Here is a 25,825-nt window from a genome sequence, read left to right as displayed (position 1 = left end):
ATGACGCAGAAGACCATCCAGCACTGCAAAATTGTGGACAACCTTATTACGCAAGAGCATTACTAGCAGCTTCCTACAAAGATACAAGGAATCTGTTCCTTAAATTTTAGGAAAAATTTTAAAAAAAGTCAAAAAAACCATCTCACAACAACTTTTCTACAATTATCTGTTTCCTAGGAAGTGAACAGTGCTTCCCAATGCATTGGGAAGCACTGTTCACATCCCATTCAATTGTTTATTCTAAAAATATAATCTCTCTCTTACTTTATTGCTTTCTTTTTTTACTTTTAATTAAAGTAAAAGTAACAAAATAATATTTTAATGATATAAGAAAAAATGTTAGGAAGTTGTTATGGGGTGTTTTTTTGATAGGAAAGCAAAGAGTAATTTTATTCCCTACATTTAAGAAAAATAAAAGAAAAAAGAAGAGAAACAGCTAGGAATAGGTTTTGACTCATGCGATAAAACCCTCTCGTAAGTCATTTCTCGGAGAACACACACATAGGACAATTTCTTTCATTTTTCTTTTTCCATTTCCCAATTTTTCCCACGTGATCCATGTGGACGCTCCAGCTAGTGCTAGCGTGCTACGTTGGAAAAAGGAACAGTGCAACACTGCAACTTGGTGGCGAGGTTTCTGAAAGTTGACTGTTTTTCACGAGTGTCCGTACTCCGTACCCATGGACCTCTCGCTCACCCTGAGATTCCAATCACCGGAGCTCTGTCTTTTGCCCAGGAAATCCATCTCTCCGATCAACTTTCCTGGAAGGCAATACCAACCCATTATTCCCCGTTACAAAACCAACCCAGAGACCGCACTTTCAGCCCCAAAGCTTCCCCTTATAGTCACGGCTAAGAAAAGGTCACCAATCGAAGGCGTGAGCGAGGAGCTGAATGCGATAGCTTCTCAGAACCTGGACAGGGCTTCCGCTCGCAGACGGGTCCGTTTGGCCTTCGTGGAGGTCCAGCAACAGCTTGATCATTGCTTGTTCAAGGTTGGTTTGGTTCCATCATGATCGTGGTTTCTTTGCGTTTGGATTGTAATATTATATCAGTTTCTAATTATTTGGTTTTGTTCTTTTTTTCTTTTTTGGTATTTTCTTGTGAATGTCAATGGGTTTTGATTGGTGGGTAGATGGCTCCTACTGGGATCATAACAGAGGAGGTAAGCTATGCTTCCTGTCTGGAACTGTGACAAAATCTTCTTTTGCGTTAATGCGGACCCAAAAATTAAATTAAAGAAAGATCCACTCAAAATAAGCTGAATACGTGTGGTTCAAATGCTTGCTTTCTGTTTGATTTCTCAATTTTCTTGGCAAATGGCAACTAAGTGGAGGCTAAGTTTAAAGGCTAATGAGGTTCAAAATTGTAATTAGAGAATTTGATGACTATTAATGGTATTATAGTGGTACGAGAGGAACTCGAAGGGATTGGAAATTTTCTGTAAAAGCTGGATGCCACAACCAGGTGTTCGCATCAAAGGTGCTGTGTGTTTCTGCCATGGTTATGGTGATACTTGCACATTCTTTTTTGAAGGTTTGTGATTATATTCGTGTAAGAACGTGGACTAGAACTATATCTTATGTTTCCTTCTTTTTGTTTACTCTACTATGGTATATGCCAGCCGAATTTGAAGGCTTTTTCTTTTATATATGTCGAGTTTGGAATTTCAGGTATTGCCAAGCATATTGCTGCATCTGGATATGCTATTTATGCTTTGGACCATCCTGGTTTTGGCCTTTCTGATGGGTTGCATGGTTACATCCCAAGCTTTGATGAACTGGCTGATAATGTTATAGAAAATTATACAAAAATCAAAGGTGCGACATTCAAAACTACTCTCAGAATCAGCATCACCATCAGTGAAATTGCATCCTTATTAGATTTGGTGAATTCAATTGACAAAACTGTGTTCCTCATTGTGTTTTATGTTTCAATTGGAAGGAAGACCTGAATTGAGAGGGTTGCGCCGGTTTTTATTTGGACAGTCCATGGGTGGAGCCGTTGCTCTTAAAGTTCATCTAAAGGAACCACATGGATGGGATGGAGTCATCCTTGTGGCGCCAATGTGTAAAGTAAGCCCATCCCTACTCCCTACTGTTCATGCCAGTAGTTCAGGAAATCCATGGTACTGGTTTCTGAACTTTTTGACAATCTATGAGCCTTTTGAAAAGTTATAAAAGTGTGAAGGTCTGTATCATTCCTTGGTTTAAATTTCGTTATTTCATTAGAATATGTAGAAATTCTTTATTCTGGAAACGAGCCTGCTAATTTTGTACCTAATTAATCTGTGCAAACCTGGTTGATCTGGGAAAGCGCATTTAAGGTGGCCTGTTCATTCTTGTGTGAATTACCGTGTAAGTTCCTCTTTTGGGTGTCATAACCTTTTAGCGTATTATGGGAAGTTTATGTAATGCCTAGTGACTTCATATAAGCAATTAGGAATGTGCAGAAGCCTACAATATGCAGTCTGCAAGTATGATTCCTGCGGGTTTTCAGGTTGTGGTTGCCAGGTGAGAGCTATCTTTGGAGAAGAAGGACCATAGTTGTCTATTTTGGGTGTGGAGAGACAGGTAGAGGGCATGTCTCAAAAGGCCTCTGTCCTAGCCACCAAGTTAGGACTCCTGAGTCAGTCTGTAGACAGTGGCTGTATCGATTGCACTTGTATTATGGTGCACTGTGTTCATGTAGGTCTCCTTACCTCTGCATGTTAATTTACTGCCTTTTCTCTTAGTGTACCTGGTTTTAGTAGTCTTAGAGACGTGATATCAACGTATTGATATTCCACCTTGGGGGGATGAGCTGCCCCCTGTGGATCAACACTGGCAATGTATACTCATGGTGACTACATGTAGATATTTTATGTAGTTAGATAAATTTTCTACTCAATGGGATGAAATGCCTCTTCTATACTGGTACATACACTGAACATGCCCGTGTTAGCAACTTACTTCACAAAAATGATGTCGACAATTTGTTAAAATTTGTATAGAAGAAATATGACTTGTTTTCTGAATTTTATCACTCATTAGAAGATGCATTCTGATACTGGAAAGATGAAGTAGCCAGAAAATTTTCATCTTTTAAACAAGACTAAGCAATTCAGGGGCGGAGCCGGCTTTTAGACTTTGGGGAGCCAAATTAAAAAAAAAAAAAAAAAATTTGAGGGGTAAAACTTAATTTTTTTTTTTTTGGGAAAAGCTTGGGGCTTGGGGGGGCCATGGACCCCCCAAGCCTTCACCTACCTACACCCCTGCTAAGCATTACATGTCTGCATGCACGCTAACATATGAGAGTATGTATATCTTGGGCAATTACCCAAACTATTACAAAACATTTGATTCAATAAGAAAACATCGTTTCTTTACTCATGGCTGGGGGGCATATTATGTGTTCTTTATTATTCATAGTGAATGATGATTATATAGTGATTTATGCGTGCATTTTCTTTCTTTCTTTTTTGTTTGAGAGGGGAAGGGGGACTATTTCGTGTGCTTATACTGACTTATAGGGATTTTCAGGAAGTTACATGGTCAAATCTTGTACCTGGACTAATATACTCTATCACTCACCTAATGAAAAATCTGCTGACTATAAGTTGCTGCTAAGATTGCAGAGGACGTGAAACCTCCAGCTCCAGTTCTGAAAGTATTAACCCTCATGGCCAATGTCATGCCAAAAGCAAAGCTCTTCCCACAGAAAGATCTAGCTGCGCTAGCCTTCAGAGACCTGAGGAAAAGGAAAATGGTTTGTCCTTTTTTACTCTCGGATATAAATGCATTTGTACAATATGTAATTTGAACAGGCTTTTGTGTTGTACCACACTGTGGTCCAACAACTGATTGAACATTCAGAAGTATACAGGCCTATGCGCCAGATCCCAAAAGACACTGAGCATGTTAGCACTGAAATGTAGATGAATTGAACCTTTTATATGCCGGTAAATACAAGTCTAAAGGATATTGCTAACTATAATAGCATTTAAGCCCGGATGAAGAGGTGGAATTGATATGGAAGATAATCAGCTAGATTGAGGGCCGCTGGAGTGTCCTACATATTTATCAATTTTCAGTAAAGAAACAAGAAGCACTGAATTTCAATGTATTTCTCTTTTTCTTCTTTCTTTTTGGCACATGAACTTGTTATAATTGACAATATGTAGCACGCTGATGAACAGTGCCTGTCTCAGGATGCTAACTTCTCCATACCTGATAAACCCTGGAAAATTCATTTTCACCGTGCTTGTTACATCACTAAAGAAGCCATATTTCCTCTTCCCAAACCTGATATAAATTGATGTCTCCTAACTTTTGATCATTAGAAGAAAAAAAAAATGATTGTTCCTTTAAATCATCTGCCTCATACATAACTGACTTTCTTCCACAATTACCATCAACATTTTATTAACTAGCATTTCAGTCAATTTAAACCATTCTTGTAACTATTTTTCTTGTCTGCTTTTCTAGATTCTAATAGCTTATTTATTGTTACCTGCAAAGATTATTGAATAATAAATTTTGCATTTTTGTATTGTAGGCTGTCTATAATGTGATTTCTTACAATGATCAAACGCGGTTGAAAACTGCTGTGGAACTTTTGAAGGTGACAAATGAAATTGAGAAGCAAGCGGAGAGGGTCAGTTTTTTTTTAGTGTTTTCTTCTTTGTCATCATCTAGAAGAGGATATTATCATCCCATTGTTATTACATGCTATATCTACAACATTTAAACAAATATGGAGGTGTTGCAGGTTTCATCTCCATTGCTGATTCTTCATGGAGCGGCAGATAAGCTGACAGATCCGTTAGTAAGCCAGTTTCTTTATGAGAAGGCCTCTACGAATGACAAAACCATAAAACTTTATGAAGATGGTTATCACTGCATTCTGGAAGGGGAACCTGATGACAGGATATCTGCAGTACTTAATGATATTGTTGCATGGCTTGATTCCCGATGTTCCCTTAACTAGAAGCTCCCTTTGATTTCGCGTTCAATCATTGTTACTTCTTCTGCTGTATGCTGTTATGCGACATAGAAGATCCTCTTGTTGGAAGATGGTGGGCTTACACAAACACACACTCACAAACACCCAGAAAGGAAGACAGAGTGGAGAGGGAAGTAGACTAGAATAACTTTTTGTGGATCAATAACAGAGTTACAGAGACCACATAATTTTTTTTGTCACAATGGCTGTGTACAAACAATTGATATGTGATGTGCCATGACTGAAATTGCTACTGGGTCAACGTCTAAAATTTAAAAGGAAAATTTGTTTAAAAAACCAAAGTTGACAGAATTTGTTAATATATTACTTTAGTATCAATTATAGTGTAACACGACTTATATAAAAATTCAAAAAAATAAAATAAAATTATAGTGTAACACGTGTTATTTGCAAATATATATATATAAAAAGAAAATCTGTATATATATATATATATATATATATATATATATAACGTAGCTGATAATTCAGTCGCCATCTTCGAGTCAAGTGCTGCTTTTTCATTGCAGAAGACGATATTCAAAGTTTCAATAACCTACCATTTTACCTCTAGGTAGCCTCTAAGGATCAAGAGCACAGATGACACATTGAAACTAAGACTTGTGTCCACAACAAAGGAAACAAAATTGATATGGCTAGTTAAGATAAATCGCCACTGCAACTATATCTTTGGCTTACATATAAGAATGTTTGTGATTGAAAAAAAAAACAAGAGAAAAGGCCAAGTTTGAGAAACTATGTTGCAACGCTTGGATTCAAGAGAGAATACTAAAGGGTGGCCGAAGCACCCAATGGCTTTGGATATTGTCATCAATCCAAGGATAGATGACATAGGGGCGATCTAAGGGCAGATAGTTATTACCACATTAATCCAATAAAATAATGGTGGAATAAAAGTATAATATGTAGCATTACTCATAACGTGTGTCTAACACAACCATTACAATTAATAATAAGACTAAACTAGAGCTGTAAAGATGACGCTCTTTGGCTCCACAACAGCTTGAAGTAATGCACCACTGTTTCCATAAATAACTAAATATGGTAGAAACTGCATTTAACTCCTCTAATTACTATCATTTTTGTAACGTCTTAATAATTTTTCAATTTTTGCAAAGTCTCTCCCAATTTACCATTTGGAGTTGCAATGTTTCCATTCTGCAATTTAAAATGACAAAAATACCATCCATAAGTATTTTTTTTTTAATCTTATGGAAAGCATTTTTGTCATTTGAGTCATAAAAGACGGACATTGCAACCCCAATAATATATTTGGGGGACATTACGAAAATGATAGTGGTTAGATATGGCAAATATCGTTAGCCCTTAAATATGAAAAATTTGTAACAAGTTGTCGAGTTAGAGGAAATTCCTCTAACCCAGTCTAATAAATTAGTATTTGTTTTTAGAGCATGTGATATAAATTACATTTTTAATACGATTAACAAAATATGTGACATATGTCCTAAGAGCAGGTGATTAAAATGCATATAAGAATAACATGCTCTAAGGACATGTCAACTTAATATGGTATATTAGAAAAATTTATTTCCACCCAATTAGGAGTTTTTTTTTTTTTGTTAATAAAATTAAAGCCCAATTTGGAGAATTACTTGTGTCCTTTTTTGCCTTATTTTTCAGAACTTGCTCTAGCACTAAAACGAGTTTTGATGAAACAAAAAAACGAAGCCAAACAGCACTTAACCCCCGAGACCATTTTGGTTGGATCGATCTTGTAGAAACAGAGACTCAGAAAAGCACTTTCAGACTTGACCCTTCCCTACGATTGAATCGTAGAGAAAGAGAAAGAGAAATCCTCCTTGGATCATACATTTGGCGGAGGCTTACCTTTGCCGTTTATTCACCCATGTCACTCTTAAACCAGCTCTTCAATAGAGGTGTTTTTGGCACAAAATGGTCAGTTATAGCATTATTCTTTATCTCTAAAACCTCAGATTTGATCAATTTCTGATTTTTATTTATCATCTGTAGTTAATTTATTGATCTCTGTATATTTGTTTGCTAATTGTAGTTTAACTTCTTATTGCTTTTATAATCTGGGTTGGCCAACTTGTACTCTGGCACCTAAGGTTTATGTTATGTGAAATTGTAGATTTAGAGAGGGTTGTGTCTTGCTGCGATTCTCAGTTCTATGAGATACCCAATATCCATTAATGGATTTTGGCATATGGGTTCCGTTCAGTTGAGAGTTTTAGTTAGCAATATATATAAGAAAAAAAGTTTTAATTAGAAGTACTTGAACAGTTTTCTTTTTCCTTTTTTATATTAATTAAGGGAGCTTGTTGCTTCTGGAAAGTGAGCTGTTTCTAGGAAAAGTCTTGATCCAAAGTTCATTGATTTCGTTGCCCCTTCCAAGTGTGATTTTAGAAATTCCCATTAAAGTTGACTTTTATGCTTTACAATTGAATGACTGCATTCTTTTCTTTCTTTTTAAATTTTTATGGGTTGCACATATCTAATGTTGTTAGGGTGGTTTTGTAGCAAAACATGCGTGAGCTTGGCAATCTCACGCATCAAATTGCTGCAAAACAAGAGGGATATGCAGCTCAAACATATGCGTAAGGAGATAGCCCAGTTTTTGCAGGCTGGCCAGGAAGCGATAGCTCGAATTCGGGTACCACTTCAAACATATGATTAGTGGCTGCTGATTAATTTGAATTTGTTCTTTATAAAACTGGCTATAGATTTAATTTGTGCTCTTTAATTTGGTTAGGTGGAGCATGTTATAAGGGAACAGAACATATGGGCTGCATATGAGATATTAGAGCTGTTCTGTGAATTTGTTCTTGCACGGGTTCCTATAATTGAAAGCCAGAGGTAAATCCATTAATCACTACCATATATGTCCTATATACTTGCACATTTTTTTTCCAAGACAGCATTAAAACCACGTGTCCTTTCTTGTAACTTAAAATGGCAAAGCACTAGAGCACTATGTTATATGAAACTCTTCCACAGACGGTTGCCTAATCAGACTTTACAAACATGAGTAGCGCCAGATGTCTCCTCAATGTTCCTGATAAGATGATGAAATACTTAAGAGGAATCTTTAAAGATAAACAAAGATCACCAATGATCTTGGGGTTTTTTTTCTTCTTTTTCATTCCATTCAGAAGACCTTGAAAACCCCCCTGCAATTTTTGTTACTAATTATTTGATATAGAATGATAGAGTTGAAGTTCTGAAGAGTCTTGGAATACCATGAAACTAGATTATGCTCATATTTGTTCGTTTGAGATTCTCAGATTCACATTTGACGCATTTAGACTTCCATACATTTGTGATTAACTAGTCAGTTAACTTTCTTACAAGCATTGATTGCCATATGATAATCAATACATAAGCTATATTTTGTTGTTCTGTTCAATTAAACACCCTCCACATCAGTCTCCTGGCTGTGCAACTTCTGACCTATTAATCTGGGGTACACCTTTTTTGAAGATTTGTGGAACCTTTTTCTAATGGTTTGTTGTCTGTCATCTCGCTGCCAGAGATTTCAACAAAGTATTTATGGGGATAATTTAAGACTTGCAAGGATCAACAAACAGATGAAATGCAAAATATTCTTGGGCTAGTAGGAGCATAACTTTCTGACCAACTAATCATGATTGAGGTCTGATGCAGATGATATTGACTGAAATCACATGAGAGAGTAACTGGAAGACCATGATACATGATTAACAATTTAAACAGTTTCATACTCAACAACAACAACAAAAAATCCGCTTTTTCGCGCTTGTGTATTAATCTTTAACTCCATTGACTCTTTTGTCCATTGGTTGAGTTATACCCTATCTTTATCATTTAAATATTAAAAACTTTACTATTCAATATCTTCTTCTTTCGAATAGAAGGTTTATTAAGAATAGGACTTCTTGGGTTAATGTAATTATTTTCCACTCTTTAAACTAGTTCGTGGATGATTAATAAATAAATAATATATATATATATATATATATATATATATATATATATATATATATATATATATATAAACAAACTCGTTCTTACATGTATAATGACTATATAGGTCTTGAGTTAGCCGGTAAATAGTAATTTAGTTTTGAAAGATTTCTAAATCTTTAGTTTGTGTCAGAAAAAATATTTTCCTTCTAATCGGGAGTTAAGAGTTGTGGTTCAATGATTTAGTCTAACAAAATTTTTAATTGGTTTAAGCACTCAAGCTTGATTGTGGAGTGTGATTTACTATTTGTCTAATTGGTTGGCTTCTCTATCTATGTTTTTTCTTTTTTTTTAAAGTTATGTTTCTTTCTTGATTCTTTGAATCTGTCCAAACACTTGAGTATATGTCCACAAATCAGAGGATTTAAGATGCCAGGCTAAGCTATAAGGCAAACTAATGTCTATCTGGTAAGTCTGTTTTAAACATTCTAGCATATACCTCAAAACATTAATTTTTAGTTCGTAGATACTCGGTTCTAGGTCCATGTTGTTTAGTGATTATGTGGTTAAACGTAACCCTCCAGTATCTGCACGGGATTGATGAAGTAGAGAGGTGCTTGTAAATTGTTATATAGTTGCTGAACTCATTGAAGGGAAGCAGATGAGACTGCTACAAGGCTTCCCATATAAGGTAAAGAAACAGTATCTATGTAAAATGAGTATGACTGAACTGAGAATGTTAATGGTTGTGGCAATGTAATGAAAGATAAAGCGTTGTAACCTTGGGATTGCACTAATTGTGCTGAAGTTGATGAATAGTTACATGAGTTGGTTTGGCAATGTACAGTGAAGGCTAATGACTGCAAGAGTGTGGACTAAATTGGTAGAAGTTGGAGACTACATAAAGACTAGAGGAAAGCTAGAGCCTTGAAGAAAAACAAAGTTTTCCTCTATTAAACTGACGTGTTATTTCTCTGCTTGCTTATAAAAAAAAAATGATTCCAAAATGCATGTTGAGAAATAAAAATGCATGTGAACATTTTGGACACATTTCAGTTTAATAGACTGCATTGGAGAAAAATTGTCTATCAAAGAATGTGGGTGAAGTTGAGAAGCAAAGACAAAAGACAGCATCACCTGATATATATCTGAATGGTTGAGTTTATTAATTAATAATATATTCACGTGCCCTTCAAATTTATTGTTGAACTAATGATCTACCAAAAGAGATTAATTGAAGAAGAGGAAAAAAATAGAAAGATCTACTGAAGGGGCCCATCAAATAGGGGCCATGTTCTCTTTTCCTATGTTGAGTCGGCTATTTGTGTTGTATTATGACTTAAAATTGAGTGGTACAGCCATTGTGTCTATCCCATATTTTTTCTTCTTCACTTGTTTTTTGAAACTTCTTTGCTTGTTTTTTGAAAAATAATGATTGTTTCAACATGGAAATTTTTTATTTCCTTGAAGTGAGACAAGGATTAATTGTCTACCATAGTCAATATCTCTCATGATAGAATCATTGTTGACATCGCTAACTTCTATAGACAAGGTAATAGTAATGGGAGTATAGACTAACGTATAAATAATCTTAAAGGTTATGTTACTTCTGCGGTACATGATTATTAAGTGTTCTTCATTTGGGGTTCTAGATAATTTTTTTTCTTTATAAGTAATCGAAATTTCACTAAAAAGCAAAAAAGACGCAACTCAAGTACACTGGAAGTATACAAGAGAAACATCTAACTAGAAAAGGAAAAAAGATCAAGAAGAAAAGCATGAAAATCAAACACATTAGGAAAGTGTAAAGCAATTGTCCAGAGGTAAAGAGTATTGAAGAAGAAAGACTTTAGTTCCACCATTATCTTCTCGCTGTCTTCAAAACTTCTATCATTTCTTTCCCTCCAAAGACACCACATAAGGCAATCAATTGCCGCTTCTAAGAGAATCAATTTGTTTGACAAATTTTAATATCCTAATTTAGTGCTGTCCATTGGTGGAAGCAAACATGGGCACATAGAAATGCTTTTGTAGTACTTTCTGGAGTGTTAAAACAATGTGGGGGTATAATTGCATTTTTCCTGCTGAAATGTTCTATTTCCTCATCAATACCCTAGGTAGGCCCAGCTGTTCTTCTAGCTTAACCAATATTAAGGGACTTCGGTATTTGAAGCACTTTTGTTTGCTTTAAGTAGGAGATTTATTGATATCTGTGAAACAAGTACACTTAAACAATTTCTGTATGTGAGCCAATTTTGTAACCAATCCTTTTTTGTATGGCAGGGAATGTCCACCAGAATTGCGAGAAGCTATCTCGAGTATAATATTTGCAGCTCCCAGATGTTCAGATGTGCCAGATTTGCTACAGATCAAGAATTTATTTACTACAAAATATGGCAAGGAATTTGTCATGGCTGTGTCAGAACTTCGTCCTGACTCTAGTGTCAACCGTACAGTTTAGTGGCTAGCACATTTTGCAAGTGTGATATTTCTGCAGGAGCAGCCATTTGTGACTTGAATATATTGATATACCCTTTTTGTTTTGAATTTTTTTTTTTTTAGATAATTGAAAAGCTTTCAATTAGTGCTCCTGCTGCAGAGGTAAAGCTCAAGATATTGAACGACATTGCAAAAGAGTACAATCTGGAATGGAATTCTTCAAACACAGAAGCAGAATTCAGTAAGAAACATGAAGATCTGCTGGTACTTATACCAATTTGTGCTTCAGTTTCTCTTCATATATAGCTAGGCATAACTTTATCTTTTGATGCTAGTAATCGGTTCCTGACAAGATATCTTGATGTCATAGTTTTGTATCATTACGGAGAAACTACTTGATTTCTATGATCTTGCATATTAGTGGATCCTGCTTCCTGTGTTTCCTGCACTAAGATTTTATGGGAAATGGCTTCGAAATTTTAGGGAACTAGCTTCCCGAAGCAATACTTCCTTCATAGAGAACTGTAAATTATGTGTTCCCCAAATCTCCAATTTATTTTGGCATAGTTTTTTTTACGATGTTCCCATAACACTGAAGTGAAATTTCAAGATATCTAATACAATTTTCGAGATTTGGTGCATTTTCAAATAGTTGTCTATATAGGAATTCTGAATGGCTCTCAATTAATTAGCATTTTGTCTCCCTCATTCCCACGATTTTGCATACCTTGACATTTCCTGTGTCAATTCCTTCCTGCTCCTTAATGTTGTAATTATTGGTTCTTGTTTACAGTTGCCCCTACCATAAAATTTATAGGTCTAGCTCAGATATTCTTCTCAGTTTCACTCAAGAAAGCCTTATACATTGGCTTCGTGAAACCCTTTCCATCATGGAGCCTTGTCTAAATCCCCATTTGCTTAGGGTATTGTCAACCAAAATTATCACCATCAAGGATGTATCAGTTGGTCTGATTTTTAACTTCCTCTGACATTCCAAATAAACTTTCCATTATCTGTAATAAAAGGTGTGGATTCAGAGTTTCTCTTGGTAAATTTTTTGCCATGGCATAAGTAAATAGATATTTAATCAGTTATTTAATCCTCATAACTACTGAGGGAAAATGATTTATGTTGTTAGCATGCACATTATTAAGATTGGTTCATCAAGAATGCACATTATGAAGATTGAACATCAAAACTTCTGCAATAGGACTCCGAGATATACCAAGATACTAGGCTCGATTCAGTTAGGGAAGAGATTGTTAAAGGTATTAATGAAATAGATTAGCCAAGCTCAATCTTATCTTAGAGCCCTCTGATTCTTCAAGCATGCTCAAGCAAATTATTACTTGGCTTGCTAGGTTTGTTAGTAGTTAAAATATTCAAGCAATTTGAGCTTGGGTGCTTTGAGCCTTGTTCGAGATTGTTTGCATGAGGCTCAATCTTGATTTGGAGATTATAGACTTTCAAGGTAATCTTGAACGGCCAACTCCATGACTCCTCATGGCTTGGCCCTCCTTGCAAGACTCCCTCATCAATTAAATGAGATGAATTAGTAATACATTCTTCTGTAAATGTTATTGATTACTTTGAGATTGATGAAGTAGTTTCATGTTTTTTTTTTGCTGTCTGTCATTGACAGAATTTCTCTGTGCGCGCGCGCACGCATGATTGCACGTAAACTGTGAACTTCTTGGTTGCCATTTAGCCTGTAACCAATTGTACCCCCCTTTCATTACTTAGCATGGATTTATTGACTTAGATGTGAATTACTTTGTGCATTTGAATTAAATGATTGTGAACTAACTTTAAACCAACCAACTCTCTTGTAATCTATTTGTAGCCTTTTGATGTTATTTATTGTACAGTTCAATTAATTCTGGCCTCTTGACCTTTAGGGTGGATCAAAGCAAGCATGTGCTGGAGTTGGACTCCCCCAGGCTCCCAACAAACGAGACTCTTTTAAATCTTCTCCTTCTAATGGGGCACAATCTATTATACCTACGAATACTAAACAAGAATCTCATCAGCCTCAAGCTCCTAGTGCTTCAAGCAATGCTCCTTTTTTGGGTACTAATGAAATAGAACCATCAATAAAAAATTATGATGCAGGACTAGTTAGCGATGTCAAAAGGGAGACAAGACCCCAATCGACTGAGATCCTGGAGAAAGCTCGAGCTGCCATTGCCTCTGCAGAGCGTGCATCTGCTGCTGCTCGTGCCGCTGCCGAGTTGGTAAATGTTAAGTTTGGGTCCTTCAAGCTGGAAGAAAGCAAGTCTTCTTCACAGCTGTGATGAAATGGATATGTGAGCTTTGTGTGCATTCTTGTGAATCTATGGCAGCAGGCTTTTCCAAGATCCATGGAAGAAAAGTGGCTGAAAAAAAACAAAAACAAAAACAAGAGGAGGAGAACGTGTATATTAAAAATAATGCACTTCTTGTTAAGGAATATTACAAACCGAGTCAGTGAATATAACTGCATGTCCGTTGTATTACAGAGATGGCTGAAAATTGATTTGTGTATCCACATAGTCACATAGAACTTGGGAAGGCACATGCAGTAGCTTTCCAAGTTCTGTATATTTGCTATGAGACACCAAAAGATATGCATGGCCCAAAAGATTTATTTATATTTTTCCTTGAGCGACACCAAGGAAAAATCACGTCTGTAGGGAAAAATTATGTGAAAGAAGAAGAATCATTAACGAAAATTGGCTTTGAGGTGGGTTACGTTGAATCGCTTCTTTAAAACAATTTTTGACCCCACTCGATCAGAGTTTGCTACTAGCTCACTGGCAACTCGATCGTCTCCAAATACAATAAAGCCCATGAATTCTACCGAATTTTACTTCTGAACTCCAATTAAAATTGAGAGGAAAGAGTTAAGTGAGAAATTTATAGGAACACAATTTTTTATTTATAGATTTTGAAACGACCATTATGAAAGGTCACAGCTTTTCAAGTTTAATTTAATTAAAAGAGTCGTTGTCTGAAAAGTTTTTACTTTTCATAAATTAATATATTTTCAGTGATGAGACACCATAAACAATGGTAGAGCCACATGGAGACCAGCGAGGGCCATGACCTCCACAAAAGGTTTTAAAAAAATAAAACGTTAAATGCATTCTTGTCTCCTATGGTTTGCAAACTTTATTTTTTGTCCTTTAAATTTTACTTTTTTATCATAGGTGTACCTGTGCTATGAGAAAAGATGCAAATAATATCTTCATCTATTTTTCCATTCAAAACTAACAGAAATCGACGTCAGCGCCACGTGGTACTGTTCAAAATACAACACGTGGCCATAATTTTTTTTTTTAATTTTTTTTTTTTAAAAAAATAATAATAATAATAATTTTTAGGGTAGCCGAACCACCCCTTTTGGGCCACATGGGGGTGGCCGACCACCCCCATTTGGCTTGGGGGTGGTTCGGCCACCCTCAAGGGCAAAACGGGAAGCCAAAAAATGTGAGGGTTTTGCCTTGGGGTGGCCAAACCACCCTCGTGGCCCATGGGGGTGGTTGGGCCACCCCAAGGGCAAAACAGGAAGCAAAAAAATGTGAGGGTTTTGCCTTGGGGGTGGCCACCCCCTTGTGGCCCAAAAAAGCCACCCCTACAATTTTTAAAATTTTTTTTTTAAAAAAAAAGAAAGCATCAAATTTTTTTTTTTTTTTTTGGCCATGTGTCGCATTTTGAATGGTGTCACGTGGCACTGACGTGACTTTCTGTTAGTTTTAGATGAAAAAATAGACGGATGTACCATTTGCAAAAAAAAAAAAAAAAAAAAAAAAAAAAACGGTCAGTCTTAAAGCAATGGGTTAATGGCACTCCCTCTCGGATTGGGATCCCAAGCTCTTTTTTTTTTTTTTTTTCTTTTTTTTCTTTTTTTTCTTTCTGTGAGACAGTCTTTTAATTTTATGTAGAACAAAAGCTAGAGGACACAATCTTGCTTTCAAGTCTTTTTAACTTATATATACGAAGGGTGATTGTATTAGCAGTTTATAAGGTAGTATAAGCGATAACGTATGCTTGCTTTCAAGTCTTATTTTGGTAGGTACAACTGTACAATGTTACAGCTAGTAGGTAGAGAGCTCACATTTTCGAACCAAAAAAAAAAAAGCTCATAGCACAAGTTTGCTTTGTTTATATTTTTTTTTTTTAAAAAAAAAAGAAGAAAAAAAAAATCTAGCAAACTTTGTTTATTCTTATACTACGTACTCTAATTTCTTTTTACGCACTGCAATCACAAAATTGAAAGTTTAAAACGCTAAATCACTCTAATTTCTTGTTTGAACCGGAGTTCGATCATCTCCACACCACATAAAATTAATTAGTAAAGTTTTTTTTTCTTCTTATTTTCTTTTTTTTTTTTATCATCAGTGTCTTTCTCTACAAACTCTTTATTTCTTTTTATTTCCTAGCCTCTTTGTTTCTAAAGCCGTTTGAATCACTCCAATTTCTTGTTTGGCTGTTCATCTCCACACCACACATGAAATTAGTGAAGGTATGAACTTAATTTTTACTTTTTTGCTACTCTTGATTGTATTAGAAATAATAATATAACTTTTTGTTGAAGAGGTACACAGTATTAAAAAGTAACAACTTTAATTTTCTCTGAAGGGACACCTATTTGTTAATAACTATAATTAATTTAAACAGAAACCTCTTATATCATACGACCTACACTCTTACAGCATTATTATATATGTATAGAGAATGTGATTCTCACGTGAACATTATTTGAAAATGGACAAATGAGAGTTTAATAAACTAAAAATTAAAAGATGCTACTGTGACTACACCAAAAATCGCGCTAGTAACACAGGGCTGTGTAACTTGAAGTGGCAAACAATGATTGATTATAAGGCATGAGTATGGATTAGCAGTGAAGCCAGAACCACAAAGTTTCAAATCAGGACAGAACGACCAAAACATTCTTGTTTGTATTAACAGACACCTCGACCTACATACACTCTAGATCTCCACTGAGGAAAGGCTGAGCCCCTCCCAAGTAGGGTTCCATTTAAGAGCTCTAGTGCCTAGCTAGGTTAAGTACTATTTTATTGAATGGAAACCCTTTGCGCAGGCAGAGACAAGTTTGTATTACCTGAATGAATGCATATATTTATAATATATAATCACACTTCTCAACGACATCCCTCTCTCATGCAACACAAAGCCCACGTCTCTGTTTCACAAAAGACACAGCACAGTCAGCCCTACGTACCTATGGTCGTGCTTGAAACTTCAGCAAACAGTTCTGTAAGGCACACTAGCCGTACAAATATATATATCTCATATATATATGTTCATTCACACAGAGAGAGAGAGAGAGAGAGAAAGAGATGTCTGTTGGGTGTGTGTGAGTGACAAAGATGTAACGTAGGGTTAGCTGGAACAAGACCGATAAACAAAATCTGGTTTTAAAATGATAGCATCCCAAAAGAGAGGCTCAAGCGCGTGATCTAGACCGAGGGCCCGCGTTGATTTTGATGAAATGAGGAGTCGTTTTCGTCCTGATCGAATTTCGTTTTGACATGGAGATGCTTTCATTAATTGGTCGGTTTAACATCTGCTCCTTTACTTATTTTAGTTTGTGTTTTTCACTAAACCATCCAAATAATTAAGCTTTCCCCTTTTTTTCATTTTGCCTTGATGTTTTTGGTTAAACATTTTTTTCTTTTATTTCAATCAACCAAATATATACGAGTACAAAAGTACATATGGTGATCAAAATTGGCAAAAACATACAGACGACAGATAAAATCTAGGAGAAATGCTAGAATTATAACAAGTGCATTACGAATGCACAACTCTAAAGTACATTAAGGTTGTATTCACACATATGAGTCTCCCCAATATGTTTTAGAGTTGTGCACTTGTAATCCATACATCACTACCCTAAATCCAGTAACGATTGGAGTCTAGTTCAATATATCAAAAGGAATTAAGTAAATTATAAAAAAGAGCACGTAACATATGCTACAGATTACTTTCTCATCCCAACTTCATCCCAACTTCATCCCTTTAACAAAGGCGGATGAGCATTGTGTCATCGATCAGTCTAAAAGCTTTTTGCCTCTATTGTGCCTAGTTGCATGTCCATCCATTTAGGTGGACGGTATAGATCCTCATCCTATACTGTTCCACCTGGCCTATAAGAACTCAAAAACAATGACTTTGACACATTTTTAAGGACTTTTTCAATATATGCTTTGTCTTTACCGCCTGAAACACCCAAAAAAATTAATAAAAATAAAAATCACCTTTTTATGGCACCCATAATGTCGTTGCATCACCACAAGATATAAACCGATAGTTTATCAGGCAAGAATCTGCTTTTAAAAGTCATCACCTAATTAATTGCTGAAAATGACATTTTTATAGTTAAATCAAACTGATACTAAGCATAAGAATTATGGGAGCAGTTGCTCCAACTATTTCAATAATATGGAAATTAGATAAAATTCTACTACAATTAGATTAAAAAAAAAAAAAAAACTCAAGCTGTGCCACAAAAAGCAAAATGGTAGTTGAGATGTACTAGACAAGTCAAATACGTACGTAGTAAGGAAAATATCTACTTATTGCGATATTAGATAAGTATAGAAACAAATCTTATGCATGGATTCTAATTAACATAAAATAGAAGTGTATGATTGTTGTTGGGGGCAATGGGAATACATGAGAAATTGACCATAGGGGCAATTTTGTCATTTCATGACCACTTGATGAGATTTTTCTCTTTAGGACTGCCTATGCATTGTGTGAGTTTTGCCTCACATAAGTCCCGCAACCCGTGCCTTGAACTTTGCACCACCATTTGTGACTAAACTCGGTACTCGATATGGGTTACCCTGTTGAGACCTACCTTGCTCAGGGTGTTGGAACTTGTTAAGGTACTAGACTTGGTTAGAATCACACGCAAATAGTAATTGATTGGTGTGTCTGATTGTAAAAGGATTAGGGGTATTCAAACGGGACGATTATAACTATTTTATGATCGCGAAATGGTTTATAACCAATAATCACGTAGGCGGAGGCGGTTAGCGGTTATAGAAGTTGCGGAAAGTGGTTAATAGCCGTTAACCAAATATATATATATATATATAAAGTACCAAAAGAGATCGTGAGCACTATGACGGGTAGGAGGGGGTGGAAGATAGACATTATTGTTGACTATTTTCTTTCTCAGAATACTCCAGCGCTGCTGAATCCAGCACAGACTGCACCAAATGAAGATCATCTTCCCAACAACATAACAAGACAACATGCTCTATTGGCCTGAGCAAACTCTGCATCGCAGAATGTAATCTTGGTAACATCAAAAAGCCAAGCTACTGATTATTAGTAACGTTTTCGCATGCATTGTGTGCTCAAACTGGAAGTAATTAAAAATCTTTTTGGCATCCGTTGAAGAAATACAAACCCATCACCAAAAATGACTCCGAAAACTCGAGTGAAAGATGATGGTAACATCGGTTTACAATTTCAACTGCAGGAAGAACTTAAATTAAGAAAGAAAAAAAAATTAAATAAATGAAATTAAAAATTTTATTAATTTAATTCTCAAAGTAATACAATCAAATTGAACAAAACCAATCCAAAACTGGTCAAAAGTCCAAATTAAAAAGCGGTTTTAAAACCACCGGTTATAAACATGATAAACGCTAACCGGCGGTTAGCGGTTTTAGCTAATAACTACTAGTTGCAACCGTTTATACACCCCTAAAAAGGACAATGACATATACAACATGGAAGTGGACGTGCATAAAGAAAGAATAGCCATTTAGGGCGGAACGTGGAGGCCAGCTGGCTAGGTGCGTGCGTGATCGTAAAATCTCTAGATTGCCGTCAAACTACTAATCGAGTCTCAAAGAGGTGGACGGTATGCTACATGAGCAGGAAAAACCGCCAAAGAATGCTCTGATTGAGAGATGCAAGTACGGGCAATGAGGAGGAGATTGCTAGAAGCCACAGAATCATGGCTCTTCTACCATTTTGAAATATAAATTAAAATAAAATAAAATATAAGAGAGAGCAGAATGCAGAAGTATATTTTGTGAAGAGAAGAAAGAGAGAGAGATAAGAAATTGAAGAGATAAGGGTAGGTGAAGTATGTTAAAAAAATTGAAGAGATCGATCCTGAGAATTCTGATATTTAATACAGACAAGTGAGTAATTCTACAAGGCGATCAGAAGTCCATCACTCGTCCATCGTGGCTGACATGGCACCACCCCACGTCAGCCTCATTTACAAAAATAAAAAATAAAAATAAAAATAAAAAAAATTGAAAAACCAGCTATGAAATGGAGTGAACCGAGCCATTTTCTTCCCCAAAATCATTCCCCCCCCCCCCCCCCCCCAAAATCTTTTCCTCCCTCTCTCCATCTCCTCCCCTCAACCCCATCGTCGACCACCCACGAGCACGAGCCCGCCACCGGTACGTCCAGCTCCATCGCCGAATCTTTGGCCAAAGGAGGAGGATCCTTAATTTCAACGAGAAGACGACGTTCTAATAAGGGTCGAAGCCGCCGCGCTGAACCGAGCCGATACCTTTCGGCGGAAAGGCTCGCACCCACCTCCTCTTGAGGGTGCGAGCCCCTACCTGGGCATCGAGTGCTCCGGGACCATCCTAGCCGTCAGATAAAGCGTTTCCCGCTGGAAAATCGGCGACCAGGTTGCTTTGGTTTCTTTTGGTTTTGTTGTTTGGTACTGTCTTGGTTCGCTTTCTTAAAGTTCAAGACTTTTTTCTAGTGTATTTGGCTGTAGAAAAATAGAAATCTCACTTGGATTCTGGGTTTATATAGTTATTTTAGTGATTTTCATTACATTGTAACGAGAGGCTATGGTTCAACCCCATTTTATCATTCTCGTTGTTGTTTTTTGGGTCTTATTTTTAGCATGGGTTTGAACTGGTATAGAGTTTTGCTTATTGTTCTCCTTTCTCTGTTTTTCTCATCCTAGCGTCAAGAAACTTGAGTGTGGGTGGCAGGCTACCTTTGTGATGAAAAACTAGAAACATGGCCAAAGTTATTTGTCCGACTTTGGTCTTTATTTTTTGCCCCTTTTTTTCTTTTTCTTCAATATAGATTGTAGTGGTGGAGAAGAGATTGGAGATTGGAGATTGGATATCTTTTTTAGCAGCCGACCATTTCTCCTTAGATTGGACTTGGTGGATGGTTGATTTAAACTGAAATTTTGGGTATATTAGTAATTGTAAGCAATTCCAGAGAGTGTAATCTTGTTGGGAGATCATTAAAATTTTGCAAAAATGTTTGTGTAGAATATGAGTCATTAGTTTTGCCTCATTAAATGCATGATGTCTTGTGCTTAAATCATGTGCCCAGATTTTCTGTATTGGATATTGTCTATCTAATGGTATGCGTTTGCTTTTACATTGAAAGAATGAGGAATAATATGCAGAAGAAATATTTGATGCTTGGATACATGTACATGTAATTATTTATAGTTTTTTTGGGTAAAAAGTAAAATTTATACATTGAAGTCTTCACATATGAGATTGATGATTAGGGGTTTATGTGAACATTGATATATAGGGTATACATTTTATAAAATTAAGCAAAGTGACATGGTGTTTTGTTGATGTAAAAAGTGTTGATTATGTTGTTTCAGTAGAGAAATTGCAGTGTTAACTGTATATGTATATTTCATGTGAAATGCAGAGTGTGGTATGCTTTGAAACGGGAAGTCAAAGTGTTGGCACTTCAATTACTTTTTTTTCTTTTTCTTTTTCATCTTAATGGTGCTGACTTTGTGGTAGTTTATATTTTACCATGACTTGAATTTTTTTGGTTATATTGTGTTATTTATTTTAGAAATCAAGAACACTAACAATGCTACTAAATTACCAAATCAATGTGGGAAATCAATCAAATATCAGTCATAATAATACCATCTATACCTTCTTATAAAAAAAAAAAATATATTTATCTTATCAAAAAAATACCATCTATACCTTGGAAGAAAGTTGTGGCTATCACGGTAAAACAAACTTATTTCTTTGTCCATATCAAATGGATGTATTTTACTTATCAAATGGGAGTAGCATCATGGCTGAGATTCACTTTTTATTTTTGGATTTGGTTTTTTGAGTTGTTTTTGGATCTAGAACAATCTAGTTGGGTCTGAATCTCATAATTTTAAGGTTTGTATAGAAACTTTAGATTGTTTACTTCGGTGAAATGGTTTGAAAGTGAGACCTCAAAACGATGGATTATGTGGTTAGTGTTTGAATGGCAAAATGGCTTTTGAAAGTTTTGGAAGTTTGTCAAATTTTATAATCCTTGTCTAGTGAAAATATTGTAATAAATAAGATGCAAATTTGCTACTTCCACAGAACATGCACTTAAGAGTTTTGTGTAAAGAAATGCTAAAGATGAAGGGAAGATGGTGGGAACTTAAATCTCCTGAATGAAAGTTGATGCTGGTTTTGTAATCGTTAATTTTGAGTTATAAGTTTCTCTAACATATTTCTACTCTTGCAGTTGTGCTCATTTAACCACTCTTTGGAGGGATTCGATCAATTGGTTAGTGCCCTCATCTTGCCTTTTTATTTATTTTGATTATCACTAGTTTTTTGTTCAGTCAGAATTTGTGTTCTTTGAACTTATGCATAAAATATGAATTTGCGTGATGAGCCAAGATAAAAATGTTGTTTTCCTGTTGCAGTTATCCTCTGTTTGGAAATACAATACGAGGCAAAAAGAGCAAAGACCTTGTCCAAATTCAAGAATATTTTGCATGGTACATAGAGAAGCAAAAGAACCACTGCGAACAGTTGATAGAGCTCTCTAGAGGGTCCAAAAATTGTAAAATTGTTTTGGAATGAACTGTTTTTGAGCTTTTACTCTAGGAAAAAGCCATTAGATTCATGTATTTTGGAAGATGTAAAAGCATGGCTAACTTGCCTTCTACCTTACCTAGGAACTTGCTGTTATGTGATGTTTTTGTGCACGAATTTGGTTTGTTCTATTTTACATATTTAATTAATCCAGAAAGGAAGTACAGGAAACTTGTATTAATTGAGAAAAGCATGTACAAAAAAATGATTGAATTTTCCATTTTATTTTTTTGACGATGAAGAACACAATGCTTAATATTTAGGAAAGTAAGCAATTCTCAGGAAGCTCTCTATTACAAATTATCAAAAGAACTGGACAAATGGCACACCTTGACATTATATATAATGTTGCATAATTAACCCAAAAATATTTATGCCATCAAAAGGGAAGACATTTTTTCACAATAAAAGGAAGACATTACATGAAAATGATATTTTTTCAATGGCAAAATATGTTACTTTATTGTGTGGCCATCATGCTGCGAAAATGAAGCATGAGTGACATTCCCCTGCAGTGAAAACAACACATCCTTAAATTTCATTGATCTCAAAGCCTCTTCAAACTGCACATAGCTGATAATAGATGACATTTCAATCAAGCAAGAACATAAGTATCTACGCAATAAGAAAAAGAAATGGATTTTTTAATGAAATGAATCACCAAAAGCTTATATCCATGATCAAAATCTGATAACAAGAACATCAAATTATATATATTAAGATGAGCTGGACATCAAAAGCTTACATCCATGCCTCTATGCTTATAAGTAAGATATAAGACATCAAAAGCTTGCATCTATGCAATAAGCTTACATCCATGTGTCTATGCAGCAAATAAAAATTACAATTGTGAACATTTCCAGCTGCAAGATAAGGATAATCTTTATCTTCCTCCTAACAACGATTCAAACATCAAACTTGCTTACAAGCTCACTTGCCTAAAAGCTCAGGCTACACAACAAGCACATAGTTTCAAAAGATGACACAAAGTAAAAAATCTGTCCACATTCACAACACAACACAACAACATATCTTTTCTTCTTTCCCGTGGATTAGCACCTCCAAGTTCAATGTACCAGAGCACCTAAAGCATATAGATTGGCATTAACACGCCCAATACAAGACAAAAAAAAGAATGTCATGAGTATTATTATTCCTAAAAGAGAAAATGAAGGCAAAATAAAATGAATTGAAAATGCATGAGAAATAAAATTAATAGCTTGCATTTCATATGATGAAACAATAAGTTGATGTTATACTACACACGAGCCAGTAGAATCGAAAATGCATGAGAAATATGTACTGAATTATTGACACACACATATACTCAGAACCTATAGTTTGTTGTACATCATTTACGGGCTTCATACTAGAGTTTGATATATATATAACTCTCAATATTTGATTTGATAATTCTCAATCACCAAATTTTCCCAAAATGCAACCTCCGTTGTAAATCTCTTACCAATCTTCTAAATCCCCAACAATCCACATCCTCACATCACTCTAGAAACACAATCAATCTACCAGACGCCAAAAACCCCACTTCAAACCCCTAAAAACAAATAATTCCACAATAATCAGAAATCCCTAAATGACTCCTAGAACAAAACCAATTTATAAAACACTCGAAAACCAACTGAACTCACCAAATTCATAACCAAACCTCCATATTTTTTTAAAAAAAAAAAAAAAAAAAAATCTGACTTCCAAAATACTCCTAACACACAAAGCACAGAATACCCATTTCAAATAACCATATTCCAAATCAACCCATAATCAAAAGAGAAACCAAAAACCTCCATTTGACTCCTAAAACACAATCAATCCTCAAAACACACAAAACCCATTTCATTTCACTAAATTAACATTGAACCCATATCAGAAATGAAACCAAAAGGCTCCAAATCACCCCTCAAACAAAACCGGTCTACAGAGCACACATAACCCTTTTCATTACACTAAAACCAACAAAATCAGACACACGTACCTCTTTTTTCATATCGGCCTTCATGGGCATCACAGCAGCGGAGAGCAGCCTCGGCACGCGATTGAACTCGGAGGACTCGATTCTAGGGGGCTAGACCTTGGGGTTCTTGTAGTAAAGGAAGACGTGGCGCTGGTAGAACTCGACGGTCCCGGCGAGTTGGCTCCTCCAAAAGTCAGGGCAAGAGAAGCCGAACTCGGCTTCACTGGCTGTGGTGTCGGTGGATAGCAAGCCCTCATTCTGGAAGCTCCCGGAGGCGACGACGATGGGTTTGAGACTGACATAGTAATTTTATTGAACAATAAGGTCAATGCAACTACTAGAGAAATAGCGAAGGAAATGGAGTACGCACAGTACCTTTTGGCCGGAGATGGAGCTGGACGTCCAGTGGCGGTGGTAGCTGGTGGACGACGGTGGCCGACTCGTGGGTGGCGGTCGGTGGGGTTGAGGGAGGAGATGGAGAGAGGGAGGGAAAGATTGGGGGGAAAACTTTTGGGGAAAAGAAAATGGATGCGTACTGTTAAGGATGGATTTTGAATTTTTATTTTTTATTTTTTTTTTTTAAAAAAAAAAACATATGCCACGTCAGCAGAGATGGACTTTTGATAGACATTTGATTGCCGTATAGAATTACTCCAGATAAGTACGCATGATAAGAAAATCCTCTAAATTTTAACATAGAATTTGATGCTTAATAAGTTGCAAAAACAAGTCATGGTAGAAATTTAGATGTTTAATCTAGTTGGTTAATTTGCGTATTCCCATGAGCGAGACAAAGCATAGCTAGAGGCTGCTCTTTTGGCATTTATGAAGCCCTTTAGGTGCACGGTGAAGACTGAATAATGAGACAGTGCGCACTAAAATATTTTGGGTTTTAGTACAAAAGGGCAAGGTTCTTGTTTCTTTCTCATCAGATAGAGATTACCAAAATAAATGAAAAAGTACGAGCTTGCAAGATTCACACAATGACTGCGGACGAGAGTTAGTGGCAGAAAACCTACTGTTAAAGCTGCAAAAAGATAGAGCTATTAAATTGTGAATTAAGGGAAACATGTGATTTTTTTTTATTTTTTTTATTTTTTAACATGTAAAATAAAGATATATTAAAAGATTATAATCAAGTATAAAGCTATGCAGCAGCTTTAAACATTCCCTCATTCGTGATTGCACGAATAAGCTTAGTCTATAGGCGTCTGCTTTTCCTGCGGCTATTATTGTATTTGTTTTTGCTTCGTCTCTCTCTTTCTCTGAATTCAGTCTTGACAGTTGAGATACAACTTTTTTAGTGTAGTTCTGACCCTCTATATCACAGAGATCCATACCCTCACTGCGCGTACTGCCCTCTCTCTCTCTCTCTCTCTCTCTCTCTCTCTCTCTCTCTATAGTGCAATCTTCGTCAACCTACAGTCTCGTACATTTCTTGAATATGTCTCGGGATCGCACCGGGGGGAGAAAGAGAGGGAGAGAACACAACAGTCACTAAACGACTGTTACAGTCTTACTGCGCTATGGTTCTCTTTGCTGTTAAACAGTATACAACTTTGTTCACTGATTTATGGAAACTAAACTGAGGTTCATAAATAGCTACGTTGAAACCATATTCCAA

General features: G+C 35.9%; 2 protein-coding genes across 3 annotated transcripts; both read left to right on the top strand.

The window, feature by feature from the left end:
* Nucleotides 1–516: 516 nt before the first annotated feature.
* On the top strand, nt 517–5,230 carry LOC133867130 (caffeoylshikimate esterase). The gene is made up of 8 exons (XM_062303821.1): nt 517–995; nt 1,136–1,165; nt 1,407–1,536; nt 1,674–1,820; nt 1,945–2,075; nt 3,610–3,747; nt 4,537–4,635; nt 4,750–5,230. The coding sequence occupies exons 1-8, from the start codon at nt 681–683 to the stop codon at nt 4,966–4,968; spliced, it is 1,209 nt and encodes a 402-aa protein (XP_062159805.1). The 5' UTR covers nt 517–680; the 3' UTR covers nt 4,969–5,230.
* A 1,442-nt stretch (nt 5,231–6,672) lies between these two features.
* Nucleotides 6,673–13,862, top strand: LOC133867204 (uncharacterized). 2 transcript variants are annotated; one of them, XM_062303914.1, is made up of 6 exons: nt 6,673–6,921; nt 7,507–7,639; nt 7,739–7,842; nt 11,212–11,383; nt 11,491–11,631; nt 13,266–13,862. In XM_062303914.1, exons 1-6 carry the CDS (start codon nt 6,872–6,874, stop codon nt 13,659–13,661), a joined length of 996 nt encoding a protein of 331 aa, XP_062159898.1. In that variant the 5' UTR covers nt 6,673–6,871; the 3' UTR covers nt 13,662–13,862. The 2 variants fall into 2 exon arrangements, with proteins under 2 accessions (XP_062159898.1, XP_062159899.1); XM_062303915.1 differs by having other exon boundaries at nt 7,494–7,639.
* The last annotated feature ends 11,963 nt before the right edge of the window (nt 13,863–25,825 follow it).

This window comes from Alnus glutinosa, chromosome 4, assembly GCF_958979055.1.
Source record: "Alnus glutinosa chromosome 4, dhAlnGlut1.1, whole genome shotgun sequence".
Taxonomy (NCBI): domain Eukaryota; kingdom Viridiplantae; phylum Streptophyta; class Magnoliopsida; order Fagales; family Betulaceae; genus Alnus; species Alnus glutinosa.
Note: the sequence above shows the minus strand (reverse complement) of the source record. Positions and strands in the feature narration are given on the sequence as shown.